General features: G+C 42.0%; 1 protein-coding gene across 1 annotated transcript in view; it reads left to right on the forward strand.

Annotated features, from left to right (window-relative positions):
- The window catches only part of Skap1 (src kinase associated phosphoprotein 1), a 295,682-nt gene that overhangs the window by 70,448 nt on the left and 209,287 nt on the right, over positions 1-15,947 (forward strand). The window contains exon 4 of the mRNA XM_059271622.1: positions 4,885-4,986. Within this exon, the coding sequence (XP_059127605.1) occupies positions 4,885-4,986 (102 nt within the window). The remainder of the gene's footprint in view (positions 1-4,884; positions 4,987-15,947) is intronic.

Consider the following 15,947-nt stretch of genomic DNA (forward strand, 5'->3'; position numbering starts at 1 on the left):
GATGTGACTGTTCTTTGGGGTCAATTTGCTTCTGTTTCCTATTATTTACACTGCAACTCTAACAATGCTATTCTTAGCCTGGTCATGGAATTAGAAAGCAGTGTCCTTAAGAGAGAGGACTTAAGTTCAGAACTTAAGCTCCAATTACCTGTCCATTGAAGACCTAGTTGGAGCAACTTTTAAAAGGGATGACAAATGGAAACTCTCTTCACCTGGCCTCTCATTCATTCTGCAGATTTAATGACGTTTGGTACTATTATACTCACTGCCATGACCTTGGAGGTGCGGGGGGGGGGGGGGGGGGGGCAGGGGGGGATATTTACACATTGAGTTATGGGTAGATGGAGGAAGAAGAGAAAGATGAGCAAGAAGTCAGACTGTATGGAACAGAGAAGAATTTGAGACCTTCACAAAACGTGGATTAATCGTAAGAACTAACCACCCAAGTCCAAATGGATATTTAGAAGTCAGTGAAGCCTCTCAGATGTTCTGTGGGAAACACCATACATTTTCTAATGCACGAGTTTGTGCAAAATGGTGTGTAACTTATAACGCAAGTGTTGACAGGCCCCTCCCCCTCCCCTGAAGCTGTGGTGTCGTAGATGGCTTGGTAATATATTCACATGTGAATAACATTTCACGTATCTGGTCACATCTGTGTCCGACATTTTTCTTTAGATGCGGTGACTTAGGTGAATGGTTATAATCAGGAGTGATAAGCTGCCATTTTGATGATCCTACCGCAGTTCAGCTTTGGGAACTGTATTAGTGCTAAATTGGTCTGTGAAGAGCCGGCCATATTAATGCTGCCAAGCATGAAAACTAACTGGATTTGGATCAGGAAACTTTATTTATAGCATTTTAGTGAGGATTTATTAGTTTAAAGAGGGAGCCACATGCCTCGTGGGTTCTTAAATATTGAATGGAGTAGGAAGTCCTGTGTTCTCTTCTAATGTTAATAGCAGTAACAGAAAAAAAAAACATTACAATTTCACACTAGCTTCTATTTCTGTATATTATCCAAAAAAAATGTAACAAAGTCATAGAACAAGATCAGGAAGTTTCTAAGCATGCAGCACACACAGTTGCTTCCAGTTGACAATGGATTTTATAACAGCGCACTCACAATTAACTAGAAGAGGAATAGTCAGTGGTGACATCTACCGACACGAGGAAACGAATGAGTCTTTACGTATTGAATAGAAAACGTGCATTTATGTTTCATATGTTATTTCAGCTTGCATTTCATTGCATTTAAAAAAAATGTCCAACCTGCTTTCTGTCCCTTTTCATCTCTTTGGTAAAATTGTCACCGTGCTCTGTCTTTGTCCCTAAATAGTCGACTGTCCAGAATTACAAGGGGAACATCACGGTTCGTTTCTCTCCTATTCTATTTGGAACTGAATTAGTAAATGAAAGTTTTTAGCAGTTTAATTCACTTCTCCATAAAGTTTATGGACAGGCAACAGCTGCAAAAGCCAACTTTGAGTGGCCAAGCTACTGTTCCCGAATTAAGGGGGAGCTCATCAGCTGGTGGTGAAAACACAGAGAATGAAGACAAAGAACACGGAATCCCTGACAAATAATTGCCTTACACCGGACACTAAGCTCTTTTATCTTTCTGCTCCAATCCCAGAAATTCCCAACTTATCACTCTATGAAGTATGAATGAAATTGGGTTTGACTCTCAGAAAAGAATAATAGAGAAATCACCTCCGCGATGGGCCCCTCAGCACAGTACTCAGTGGAGACCCGCCACTGAATATACTAAGGAGCATATAGAGCGCCCAATTCTTATGACACTCAAGATCGAGGAACAAATTACCAGCTAATAGCAGGTGAACCCCTGATAGAGTTCCCCTAGACCTTGTTTAGAAATACAAAGAAAGGGACTGAAGCCAGTGGATGTGATTAATGGAGATATAGTGTGTTAGAATGTATATCTGTAGAGAAATATATTGATTCTGAGTGAGTTGTAGTGGGAAGTGTGTCTCCAGTGGCAGAGAGAGGGCCTTGCCTGTGAGAAAGCCGCTCTAAGCAGATGGAGTTCAAAACCCTAATTGTTCAGTTGCTGAGTGGAAATGTCTGTCACTGTAGCTTGTGATCATTTATGTCTGATCCCACTGGACTCCAGTTGTGGCCACTTGGAACAGGGACTGTGAGAGCTGCAGATGAATCCAGAGAACACATGAGGCTTGCTTTAAGGAAAAACTATACCTTTTAACTTCAGCTGACCCAGAATGACCATGGTAACTGTCAGTTCTTCTATAAAAAGTTTCCACCTGTGCATCTCAACTAGTTGTAATCATTTTAATGACACAGGAACATCTATTTACGCAGTGTGATAGGCTAGATTCGATGTGCGCTCAGGGGAGGTGGGCCACTGGATATACCGTAAAAACACTTATGACATCTTCATCATCAGGAACTAATTGCACTTAAGTGTAAGGCATGTTTTTCCACCACAGCCATTTGTAGTGCCGACCTAGACTCCATTGGAAGCGTTGCATTATAATCCTTCCTTGCTGCATGTGGAGACAGGGGGGCGCGGGGCGGGGCAGGGAGACAGGGGCACAGAGCACAGTGGAGTTGAAATCCACCTTGTGCAACTCTTCAGACACCACCGGAATCCCGTGGAAGGGACTTTACCTCTGAGGTGACTAAATCCAGTCAATTCTAGGCAGGTGTTTGGGGTGAAATTTTTAGACAAGGGAGCTGTGAATGCAATCTGCATGCTGGACTAGATCTTGGAACAGAAATAAAGTCATTAGTGGAAAATTCCATGAAGTATAAATTAAGCCTGAATGCGCCGGGATTAATGCATTGGTTTGGCAGATAGAGTTCCCTCATGGAAGAAGCTGACTTTGGGGAAAGCTGGATGAAGGCTGTATACAAGCGCTGTGCTAACTTCACAGCACATGCGAAACTTGTTTCAAGGATGGGCAGTGGTGTCCCAGAATTTGGGAAGCAGAGGCAGGAGGATCTCTACGAGTTCGAGGCCAACCTGGTCTACACAAGCGAGTTCCAGGACAGCCAGGGCTGTATAGAGAGACCCTGCCTCAAAAACAAGAACAAAAAACCCCAAAAAACAGTTTATTTAAAATTTCAAAAAAATCTTTAAAAATACAAAAGCAAAAACAAAAGTTCCCTCTGATCATCATGTATATTTTTTGAGACGTTAGACTAGACAGGAACGGGTCCCTCCTCTCGGCAGTACTTCTACCAGGTATCTGAAGCAAGCAGAAAGCTACATCTAGAATAACGGTTGACCAGTCAAGTTCGGCATGTCCCAGAAGTGTTCAATTTTGCTTGGAACGTACAGTACTTTCTTTTAAAAAAAGGTTTCTGATTCGCCTCCAAAATGAACATTCCTTTTACCTTTGCAGCTCACGCTCAGGTTTCGAGCCCGGCAGTTCCTCTGCGTCCTCGTTGATAATGTCATTTCAGAGGCTCTGCCACGGCGTAAAATTTGAGTGTTTTAACCCTCTGTCCGGTATCTGAGACTTTTATTGGATAGCAATCGCACAGGGACGCTTTTATGCTCAAAGCATGTTTCTTCTGGCTTTAGCTGCTCACTGTTGCATCAGGTCAAAGAATTTTTTTCTACAATAAACGCTACAGTTTATTTTAAAGTCCTATGCCTGCAAGTGTTCCGGGCAGTCTCGGGCATCTACCTACCACCGGGCATTTGGAGACGAGTCTGGTTTGTGGAAACAGAAGACCATGGCCATTCCCTCATTTCCCCCTCCCCTTTTAAAAATCATTTTATATCCTCCCTATCCTTGTAGTTTAATTTTAGGAAATAAACCTTTAAAGTGAGGCAATACAGATTCTATGCAGGTTGTTCGGTTTCACTGCTCCCTGGTTGAAATTCTGGGCCAAAAACACTACAGTGTTTACTGAGATTAGCACTGGTGATTTCCTTTGGAAATTAGTATCTGAGATAATATTAAATTCAGTTGAAAAATCCCGTTTTCATGTTTGTGAAATGAACCAAGCAGCTGCCGGTGTGCTTTTTATCAGCAGTCTGTACCTCTGTTTGGGGGATTTTTAAGGAAAGCAATTTACAATGCTTTCATTTTCTTCCGGTTTCTGAGTGAGCTAACATCTTCCGCCTGAACCTTTTAAAGCATCGTAATAGCATTGGCCACTTCTACAGAATACAATTCAACATAGGCCGAAAACACCCAAAAGGGATTAGCAATGTTTTAATTGCATAATTCAGTATTGTATATACATTACCTTTTATCAAAGTCATTTGCAGAACAAATATTACCTTCCTCCGGCTTTTAGAATTCCTGAGAGGTTGGTTGCGGGCTGTAAACTAGAATTACAAGAGAGAACTTTATTAAGGTTGCAAAACAAGTAGTGATTTAAATAGGCATAGAATCCAGCAGAGTCTGGGTTCTCTCTGTTTACGGCTCTTATTTTTCAGGGCGAGAGAGAGAATATTGACCTTGCTACATTATATTATGTGGAGAAGATTAGCCTTTGTGTCTTTCTTTCTGTTTCATTTAGAAACGGAAAGAGAAAGAGGCCTTTGGGGTAAAGGTTGTAATTCATGGAGATGTAGAATATATGAAAACAAATTTATACAGCTATGTTTTCATTTTAAATGTGACAGAGAAATTGCTCTTTTGTGGTGAAAGGTCTTCCACTCCATGCTACCAGTTGCTTAGTGCTAGAGAGAGGTGGTAGAGGGGAAATTTTTGCACACAGGTAAGTTGGTTCTTAAAGTTCTTTTTCTGGTTCTCATGTGCTAAATGTTTTCGGATATGCACATCAGGTAAGAGATGCATCCATTTTACAAGTGCCAGGAGACACCTGTAAATATGCTCATCAAGATGTCCACAGGATGACCTGATTTTCTTTCTCAACCCTCAGGAGGAGACCTTGGCCAGGACAGCTCTGATGACAATCTGAGTGGGACTCACGGCCCACCCCTCCCATCAGATGCATCCTTTTGGTCAGATTATCAGGATGAGGGTGAGTCACCTTTCACTTGTTACCTTGGGCCTTGTTACCTTTCCGCTGGCCCTCTTTGCCTGTTGTTACTTGTATCCAGCCATGGTTTTCTGTGTTGGTGATCACCGGTTTGCAAAGAACAGCTACTTGCTTGTTCCGGTGCTGGTCCTCTTGGGTAATCCAACGCTCCCAAACTGAATGTATTTAGGGCAACGTTAACTCCATGTTGGAGCAGGAAGACACCATTGTTGATCCCTTTCTAAGAACAGTAGCTCACAAGCTATAAGCACATTTTAAGACTACAGGGCCCACCTAGGTTTTCCATCCTTCCGGTCTCTTGGCTTCACTGAGGTGCATAAGAGTTGGAATTTGCACTCACAGACAATTGGGTTATTAATTTATTGAGAGATATTAGAGACCTTTGAGCCTATTACACCACATTATTTCTCCCGTGCTCACACACCTCTGCTTCAAGGAAAAGGCACGTGAACTCGGTGCACATCTCCCCACAGCGTCCATTTTATTTGAATTTTTGTAAATAGGAGTTAAAGAATTTCACTGTTAAGACATTTTAAAAATATGTTATGGTAGGTAACACGCAATGCAAAAATATCCATGAATTTTTAGATCTGTTAGTGTAGAGATTGCGGCCTGGTGGCTGCCAGCTTCCGGTGCAGGCTTAGATTTCCCAAGAGTGGGGTTTGCTGTGTTCTCCTGGCATCCAGCCACAGGAGCAGAAGGTTGGATCATCTCGATGTGCACGGTGTCCTTATCAAACCCTCTCATGCCTTTCCAGTGGGAGGAAAGAGTGAAGATGTTCCCGAACCAAATAGTAAATTGGATGCTTATTATTCTTAGGGGCTGGGAATAAAGTTGGTGAATTATTCCCTGTTTCTCTATGAATCTGTAGTCTTATGTTTCTTTTTCCTCTAAATTTCAAGAATGTACAGTCCCTATTTTCCTCTCTCTTTACCTATTCATCATTTGCTCTTTCATGTAGCCTTTTTGATGAGTCTTATTTTTCTCTTTCATTGAATTGATGACTTCTGCCTCAGAGCGACAGATCAAATTGCCTAGGAATATTTTTATCTTGCTTGGGCTTCGTATGCTAGCTTTGTATGCTAGCTTTGTATGCTAGCAAAGGGAGTGATACCCATGTGTTCAAAGTTGGTAAGATCCACACTGGAGCAGGTATTGCACTAAAAACTCTGTTTGGGCTGAACGCTTAATAATTACCCTGGTAGCTGATTAATAATTGCAGAAAATTAACAGTGCAAAACCTGAAGAAACTAACATTTCATTTGGTTTTGATTAATCTAGTGCTTGACAGAATCAGAACAATGGTGCCTCATTAATTCATAGGTCACTTATTTGGTATTTCCAGCTTCCCAAAATACAGCTGACAACTCAATAAGTAAGCCAGAAAGACCTCGAAGGAGAAATAGATGCCAATGACTTCTGAGTTAACACTTAGGTTTCTTATTCTTGGGAGTGGCCCTGAGGCCCTCACTGGGGGAAACCCTTATCCTTACAAATTTGTATTACAGTGTTTTGGTTTCTCGGGCCTCCGTAAAGCTTCATGTTAGAAGGGGTACCGTGAGCTGAGTGTGGTAGCACACACGTGTTGGGAGGGTGAGGCAGGAGGATCTTGAGTTCTAGGCCAGCCTGGGCTATAGCAAGATTCTGCTTCAGAAAAACAGAAAATGAGGAGGAAGAGGTAGGAGAAGGAGGGCAAAGATATGAGGAGAAAGGAGAAGGGGAGGGAGAGGGGGAAGAGGAGGAAGGGGAGGAAGAGGAAGAGAAGAGGAGGAAGAGGAGGAGGAAGAGAATTGAAAAGGCATTGACTAGGATGTGACACTAAGGTAAGAATCGGAAGCTAACTTGAACTATGAAAAATAGAACCCAGAGGTTGGTAGGGTAGCTCAGTGGTAGACTACTTGCCTAACATATATGCAAGGCCCTGGTTTTGATCCTTAAGACAGCAAAATAAACATACAAAAGAGAACTCCTAAAAATAAATAGAATAATGGACAAAAAATACATAAGATCTTTAAGTAAAATTTGTACAGAAATTTATAAAACAAAACCACAGCAATCTGGGACTTACTTGTATCCTAGAGAGAGATCGCTCATATTCTCTCCCTGGATAAATCAAAATGCTTAAAGCTGACATTTACTGAGCATTTCCTGTGCATCTTGAATTTATGTTCTAAGCATGTTGGATGTACTATTTAACCCTCACAGAAGCTCTGAGCGGTACATGTTAGCACTACCCTCATTTTAAGGCTTACGGAATCACACTGCTGCTGTGTATTAGGGCCATGATTTGAACCTGTGTGCGTTGGTTCTAGACTCTTTTACTAACCCACCCTACTGTTGTTACTCCTGCCCTATCTAAGACATCCCCAAGGATGGATCTATCTCCCAGATACTTCGGCTCAGATTATATAAGCAGTACACTGAACACTTAAAATGCTTTCTTTGGGAACTGGCGGCATGGCTCACTTGGGAAAGTACGTGGTGGGTAAGCCTGGGGACCTGAGTTGAGACATCCAGCACCTACATCAGGGTGCAGTCCACACCTGTAATCCCTGTGGTTGGGGGTAGAGCCAGGAAGATCCCTGGCGCTTTCTGACATCTGGTCTTGCCAAATCAGTGACCTCTGGGTTCACTGAGGGACCCCGGCTCAAAAAATAAGGCAAAGGAACGTCTGAGAAAAGTGCTCAACTGTCAACCTCTGGCCTTCACATGCATGTGCATGCAGCTGATACATGCAAGTGGTCGCCTGTGTATGCATGTGTATACACACAAACACATACACGCTGCATAGACACAAATATTTTTGTTAAAGAAGTTGAATTTCACAAGTGTGTTGGTGGATCTTGGAGTATAGTTCATGGCAGAGCCCTTGCTTGGGTAGCATGGACGGGACCATGGCTGGATTCCCAGCACTGGAGGACAAATCATGTTAAAGGAAGTATACTAACATGTGGAAAATTCCAACGTGGAAAATTCTGTTGCATAAACACTTTCAAAATGAGAGCCTGGAGAGATGGCTCAGCAGTTAAGAGTACTTGCTGCTCGTCCTGAGGACCCAAGTTTGGTTCTCAGCATCCATGTCGAGTGATGAACAATCACCTGCAATTCCAGCTCCAGGGGATCTGATGCTCTCCTCTGCCTCCCCAGGCACCCACACACACGTGGTATACACTCACACACATAGACAATGCTACAAATAAAATTAAATATTAAAAAGGGAGTTTCCCAAAAGGTCAGTTAATTATATTAGCAATATTAAATATTTACTTCCAAGATTTTTTGTCTTCCTTCCTGTGCATGAAAGGTAGAGAATCCCTACGGGACTCAGCTGATGGTAGAGATGGGGCTAGATGGATGAACGTGTGTTAGAGACTTGAGTATAGCATGACACCACGTTTGAGTTTCTGCAAAGCCTTGAATCAAGAACGGAACAAGCGCTCTTGGTGTGTAGCAGGCGAGGCAGAGTTAAAGATGTATAAGTTTCCTGTGAAATTAGAGAGAGGGCTATAGGGAGGTTAGAACTTGGGGTAAACTCTGATGCTCTAATTGGGTTGAGTGTTATAGGGCCACTAATGCTTTGTGCCATCTATTTAACAATACTTATTTAGAGATTCTAAGGCACCATGTGAAGGTCAGCAGGATGAGCAGTGCAAAGACAGACAGTTCCTTTCCTCACGCTCACAGCCGTCTCCCTGGGAGACGCACTCTTGCTAAACAGACAAACCAGCAGGTGAGCAGGTGCCAAGCCAGTGACTCCGTTTGCTTTGGGAAGAAAATAGGTTTAACCTGCTCTGTGGTGACGGTTATTTTAAGCTTTTGGATTTTATCTGTATTAGAAACCATCAAAATGTCTTAGCTTTGTTTTCTTCCACCTCTCCCAAGTCAGAAGAGCATTCTTAACTTTGAATTATTAAAAGGACACACAGTCTGCCCTCTGCTTTGCTGATAAGAGGCAATAACTGTGGTACATGTCGTGTTTGGATCATGCCATTGTGGAAACTACAAAGAGGCCCAGAAGAGCATGCAATTCTGGCCAGGTGTACAGGGGAGGGAGGGAGGGAGGGAGGGAGGGAGGGAGGGAGGGAGAGAGAGAGAGAGAGAGAGAGAGAGAGAGAGAGAGAGAGAGAGAGAGAGAGAGAGAGACTGCGACTAAGAGACTGAGAGATGGGGTAGGGAGATGAAGAGAAAATACCAAGGTTATAGACTAAACCATGCATAGAGTTGAGAGTATATTGCTACCTGATTACAATTCCATTTTCCTCTGCAGTCCCTGGCAGGCTATATCCTGTGGAGAGATGCTCACAGAACATAGCTCTGCCCCTGGGAATGAAGACTTGCTAACACAGAGTGATGTTTAGATTTCTGAACTGAAAGCGTAGTTTCTTCTATCGGGAAGGGAAGAAGACATTGAATACGGCACCTGAACAAAAAGGGAAGTTAGGAAACACCGAATTCAGTAACTGAACAAAAAGCCGTCACCCGAGAGCCCCAGTATCTAATTTATTTTAGTGTCTAAAATCTAGAGTGGATTCGAATGCGTCTATAAAACCTCCCTCATTAGGAGAAGGAAGAAGTCTTGTCTACACAGTCTTTCAAAGACGGATTAGGCAAAGTGCTTGTGCTATCAACAGGGTACAGTGACTCCTTCTGGAAGAAAGAAACACATGAATTGTTTTAAAAGAAATAAGAAATCTGCAATCGTGTGTTGTTTACTATATATGATTGTATTCTAATTAAACAAAGATGTTAGACACATATATCTGTAAAGAAGTGAGAATGTGTTTGCAGCTAATTTTACCCAGGACTGTTGGAAGGTCAGAGAAAGTTCTTGCTGAGTGAGAAACAAGTTGGGAATGCAAAGATCTGCAGCACTCTTGGAGAACAATGGATAACCACAAAAACTTAATGATAAAGTTACTACGTAGTTGATTTATAGCAAATTTGGTCAAGGAGAAGTAGCGGGCATTTTCAACTCCACGCTTTTTTTGAAAAGCACATTTAAAAGTATAAAGACTTCTAGAATTGGATTTTAGTGGAGTTGCTTTCAGCATTTCTTAGTTTTAAATTTCTCTGTTTTCATCCAAGTTCTGAATGTAAGTCACTCTGGGATTTATGACTGCGTACAACAGTCTTAGGAATTGAGGGCACTTGCCAAGCACACGTGAAGCTCTGGATTCTAGAAATAAAAAAAGATTATACACAACAATAGACCTGCTTTTTGTTAGCTATTGTGGGCTTTAATTTTATTGTTATTATTATTATTATTTCCCAGTGCTGGGAATTAAACCTCAGGCCCTACAGATTCTAGGCAAGTATTTTACCACTGAGCTAGTTTTCTAGTACTTTTTATTTTTCAATCATGGAAAAAAGACATTAGAACTGAATGTATTTCAAACTATTGTGGTATTGTGAAATGAAAACAAAGATTTAGAGCTGGATATGGTGGCACCCATCTGTAAGCTTAGTGCCTGGGAGATAGAGACAGAAGCTCAGAAGTTAACTGCATAAGGCCAGCCTGGACTCAATATAAGATACCCTGTTTCAAAACAAAACAAAACAAAACAAAACAAAACAAAACAAAACAAAACAAAACAAAACAAAAAGATTATGACCTTTGTCTACCCACCATGTGGATGTGTTGCTGCAAAGAAGGAAAATAAAGTTTTAATGTATTAACTAAAATTTGAGGGGTGAAATACAAGTTTGTGCTACAGTTTGCTGTGCCAAAGTTAGAGTCATGGAGTCTGGGTGTAATAGTCATGGAGTCTGAGTGTGATAGTCATGGAGTCTGGGTGTGATAGTCATGGAGTCTGGGTGTGACAGTCATGGAGTCTGGATGTGACAGTCATGGAGTCTGGGTGTGACAGTCATGGAGTCTGGGTGTGATAGTCATGGAGTCTGGGTGTGATAGTCATGGAGTCTGGGTGTGGTAGTCATGGAGTCTGGGTGTGATAGTCATGGAGTCTGGGTGTGGTAGTCATGGAGTCTGGGTGTGACAGTCATGGAGTCTGGGTGTGACAGTCATGGAGTCTGGGTGTGATAGTCATGGAGTCTGGGTGTGATAGTCATAGAGTCTGGGTGTGATAGTCATAGAGTCTGGGTGTGACAGTCATGGAGTCTGGGTGTGACAGTCATGGAGTCTGGGTGTGATAGTCATAGAGTCTGGGTGTGATAGTCATGGAGTCTGGGTGTGATAGTCATGGAGTCTGGGTGTGATAGTCATGGAGTCTGGGTGTGATAGTCATGGAGTCTGGGTGTGATAGTCATAGAGTCTGGGTGTGACAGTCATGGAGTCCGGGTGTGATAGTCATGTTGGAAGATGTGATAAGGGGCCATCTTCTGGGTCAGCTCATTTAGTTCTCAAACCAGCTCAGAGGGGGACGAACTGTCACCTCTATTTTCTAGGTAAAGAAGTGCGGTTAGAGAAGGCAAGTGATTTGGCCGTGGATGGCCACACCAAGTCCATGTGGGGAACCAAAGTCCCACTGGGCCCCGTAGCTACTTGTTCTTTGGGCTTTTACTCATTCTCCTTATTGCTTTGTCCCATTAATATAGTGTTAACTTGTAAATAAAGTATCCAGAGCTGAATTTTGCCCTGTAACTACAGCTTCACAAGTATCCCACAGAATTCAACATGTACTGCCCTCATTATAACTCACAGTTCCATTCTGTGTGCTATAATTTCCGTTAGGAAATCATCACTTAAACCTATATGTTATTTACATGCATCTATGGTGCTTTTGTTATGATTTTTAAAATATAATAAAGTAATAAAAATATATTTTTTAATATATGGAGGCGGGGCTAGTATTGCATGGGGCTGATATGTGCATGTGAGTGCAGGTGCCTGTGGAGGCCAGAAGAGGGCGTCAGATTCCCTGGAGCCAGAGTCACTGGCAGTTGTGAGCCACCAGACAAGGATGCTGGCTGAACGGAACTGAACTCAGGTCCTCAGCGAGTTCAGTGTGAGCTCTTCACCACTGAACCATCTCTCCAGCCCCTTTTCTTCTGATTTTTATTTCACTTGTTTTGTTGTGGGTTCTAGGATTTTTTTTAAAAATCCTACTATCTCACAATTAAATTCTAATTTTATTACGTTATAGTCTAAGATCACAGGCTACATTGTTTCGATTCTTCACGTGTCAGTGAGACTTTGGGAGACTTTCCTTGTAGCCTGGTAGTTATTATTTTGTGTTTCCATGCTGTACGGTCTCTTCTGTAAGTACTGGTTGAATATACTCTTCCTGTTTTTATGTGTATAAAGGGTATTCTTTGGCTCTTTTGTGGCCTAACTTTTCTTCTATCTGCCAAGACAGTTATGCTAAGATCTCCAATTACAGCTGTCGATCTATTCCTTTTTCTATTTTGTTCTACAGTTTTGAAATTATAGTTCTAGAAAGAACTCTAATCATCAGAATCTGACCGGGCTGAGGCCTACCTTTGAGCATCTACTTTCTCCTCTCCATGTAGTCTCTTCCACTGGCTGAGCCAATTTTGCCATCCCCCGCCCCCAGACTTTGTACTCGGTGAGTATGAAAAATGTCTTCCCACCAGCCAGTTTCACATCTCTGTCACTGCGAAATAGTAAAGGCCAGCTTTAGTGTGGGAATGATACGAGCTCATTGAGTAAATAAACAGCACTCCATAAGGTTTACTGAGGTATGTGAATTAATGGAGCAGGGATTAGAGGCAAATGACCCCATTGATCAGGATAATTCTTAGGTGAAATCTGTCCATAGCTTGGGAGGAAAATGTGTGCAGAGATACTTTACCTGAAATGGGAGAAACCTATCGTAGATTCTGTCATTGGCTCCCTAGTGCCAATAATACTCAATACCTCAAAATGAACAGCACCTGAGTAGATGGGAAGTAAGAACGGGCTGGAGAGAGTGAACTATTCCCTTTCCCTTGATGGAGTTAGCTCTCTCTCTCTCTCTCTCTCTCTCTCTCCCCCCCCCCGCCCCGTGTGTGTGTGTGTGTGTGTGTGTGTGTGTGTGTGTGTGTGTGTAAATCACATGAACTGTGTGAACATATTTAGAGTTTTGTTCTTTTTTATTCTATACTATGAAGCTAATTGAAATGGCTCAAAATAGGCTCCCCTTATGTGTCTGTAAGTAAATCCACATGCATACATCCATACATTCAAATAAACAGTTATCACATTTTCATTTTATTCTCCAGACAATTGCATTCATCTTTGTTGTTAGCTAGAAGATGTCTTTTTCTTGAATAAAGGCACATGGCTCCTATCAACACGAATAGAAGCGATGTGCATGTGTGTTTGGGGCTCTCACTGGAGAGGAACATAAACGTCATTTATCTGATTATGATCTGGGGACCCAAGAACACATTCTCTAGTAAAGCACCTGTCTGATGACACGGTGGATTTCTGAACAAGTTTGTGTTGGCTTCAGGTGAATCCGTCCGATTTTAGATCGCTGAGAGGAATTAAGGCCTCCATGTTGAGTTAGCTGTGATAAGGGTAAGTAAGCTGTCACTCACGATCATAGTGGCCTTCTTCATGAAGACAAATGTCTTATTAGATCTAAGGCATCATGTCGTTTCTGTAGTCTGGTATAAATCACAGACAAAGATGACAAACGGGGTTTCAAAGTTGACAGTAATTTATATAACTTGAACAAATGATTACCACGGATTATACATGTTTCGTGAAGAATTAAAAAACAATAACAATTATCTGTCTATGAACAACCCATTTTTCATTCTCTATCCCAGCGTATCAAGCTGTGGGTGCCTGTTTAAATTCTAACCTTCCTCAGGGCCCAGCAAACACTCTCATCCTGCAGGTTCTGGGTCGTCTTCCACCGCTTTGACTGGAAAACAAAAACAAAACAGAAACTTGCAAATGTAATCTAAGTTTCTACATGAGATCATGGCTTTTTAGACCCTGAAGGTGCTTGGCAATCACCTAACGGAGTGTAGTTTTACCAAAGAGGAAACCTAATTTTAAAGAAGTCCCCGCTCCCACAGCTAGCACGTGCTAGAGGCAATGCTGGACCACATTCACGTCTGTGGGCTTGGCCTATCTGTGTCCATTCTCTCCTCACCCGTGGGCGTTCCCAGCATGTTCTTCAGGGTGATGCTCAAATGGTCTTGCAGGCCTGACCCTGGCTCTTAAGCTAAACCTTTTAAGATTTAGTGAAGTTCTTCAGACACACACACATCTTTCATTTACATGTTCATAACCTTTTCCCATAATGACTCAGGGCGGTGTGTTTTATAAACATTCTCAAAAGCCTCCATAAATGCTAATAGAACTGTGGATAAAATACAGTGAATCCCTGAATTGATTTGACATTGGACTAATTAGTTATCTTTCGGGGCCTTTTGTCCATTGTATAGATTTTAATATACCACCAATGAAGAGATTGTCATTCAAACACCCTTGTTCAGATATGGGCTTAGCACACAGGATCCAGAAGGGGAGAAAGCTATAAATCCTTTCTGTAGCGAGCCAATCACCTCGCTGAAAGGAGGGACTTGGAATTTCCCTGGTGTACGCCATTAGCCAGGTGCTGGTGGTGAGGGGCAGAGGCCACAGTAAGGGCCAGTTGGTTGGTCCTGCAATATTTTGGAAGAAAGTGAAAGGAATACTTGACTTCTGGCCAAAGTGGCTTTGGAAATCTTTTCCAGAAAGGTCAAACATTTATTGAACTTCCCTTCCAATTAGTAGGAAAACAGTGACAGCCTTTAAGTGCAAATGGCTGATTTTCAAGAGTGACTTGGCAGATGAGATTCTTTACATAATGCCTGGAGTATTTTTTTTTCTCTCCAAATCCTAAACTCATCAACAAGTAATGAGTTTAGTAGTGAACACATCCTCATACAGTAAACAGCTTTTGAGGATGCCACTGGTCATTCCAGTGGGTGGCAAACGCGTAGGGTTTCCGTTGCTACTGCACTGTGTGTGCGTGGTTGTTCAGACATCAGAGAGAAGGGGGGAAGGATTATGTCTCCACATGCTGTTGATTGGAAAACCACGTAACACCATGCTGAATTACCTTGTTCTTAGATTCTATGAATGTGGCACAGTTCAATGTAGCTTCTGATTTGCAGAGACAGTTTCAGCACTCCAGGGTTTGTTACTGTGCTCATGGCAACCGTGTTTAAAATTCGAAAGTCCTCATATCATCTTAACGACTAGACTGTCCTTCCTCGAGTTCCAAAAATGTTGACCATTTTCACTTCAAAGTCTACTATTCACATAAGTTTAGAAAAATCACTGCCTAAGGTCAAATATATGCACACACACACACACACACACACACACACACACACACACACATTTAACTCTTCATTCTTTGGCAATCTTTGCTTTCCTGTTAGCCATAAATTCTCTTGACCTAATGTTCAAGTAAATACAAAAATTCTGTGGGCTGGGCATAGAGCTCAGGGGTGGAGCTTTTGTCTAGAATGTGCAAGACCCTGAGTTTGATCTCTAACAGAGAGAGAGAGAGAGAGAGGGGGGGGGGCTCACCAGTGTTGAAGCTCTGGTCTGACCAGAATATCATGGTGGACTTGGCAAAGATTGTTGGATTCACAAACTCTGTCCCCTTCTGGACTTTTATAACGGCCTTAAAAAAAAAAAATGTTGTGCCTTAAGGGCTTTGAGCCCAGACACACCAACAAGAAACAAAGATTACACAGAATAGAATCTCTGGGTTGTAAAAGATTGGGATTTTTAGGGGGAAATGTTCATTCATGAGACATTTCCACTTAGAGAAGTCTTTATACAATTTGCTGAAATGTTTTTTTGGGTTTTTTGTTTTTGTTTTTGTTTTTGTTTTTTTTTGTAAATGGTTAGCCTGTAACTTACATGGCATAGCATCTTTTCATAGAATGCCCTGAAATGCAGGCCCAATCTTAGAATTATGTCATTTCACAATGAAGCCTTGGATTTTATTTTATTAGCACAGGGCTAA

Source organism: Peromyscus eremicus, chromosome 8a (genome assembly GCF_949786415.1).
Source record: "Peromyscus eremicus chromosome 8a, PerEre_H2_v1, whole genome shotgun sequence".
Classification (NCBI taxonomy): Eukaryota; Metazoa; Chordata; class Mammalia; order Rodentia; family Cricetidae; genus Peromyscus; species Peromyscus eremicus.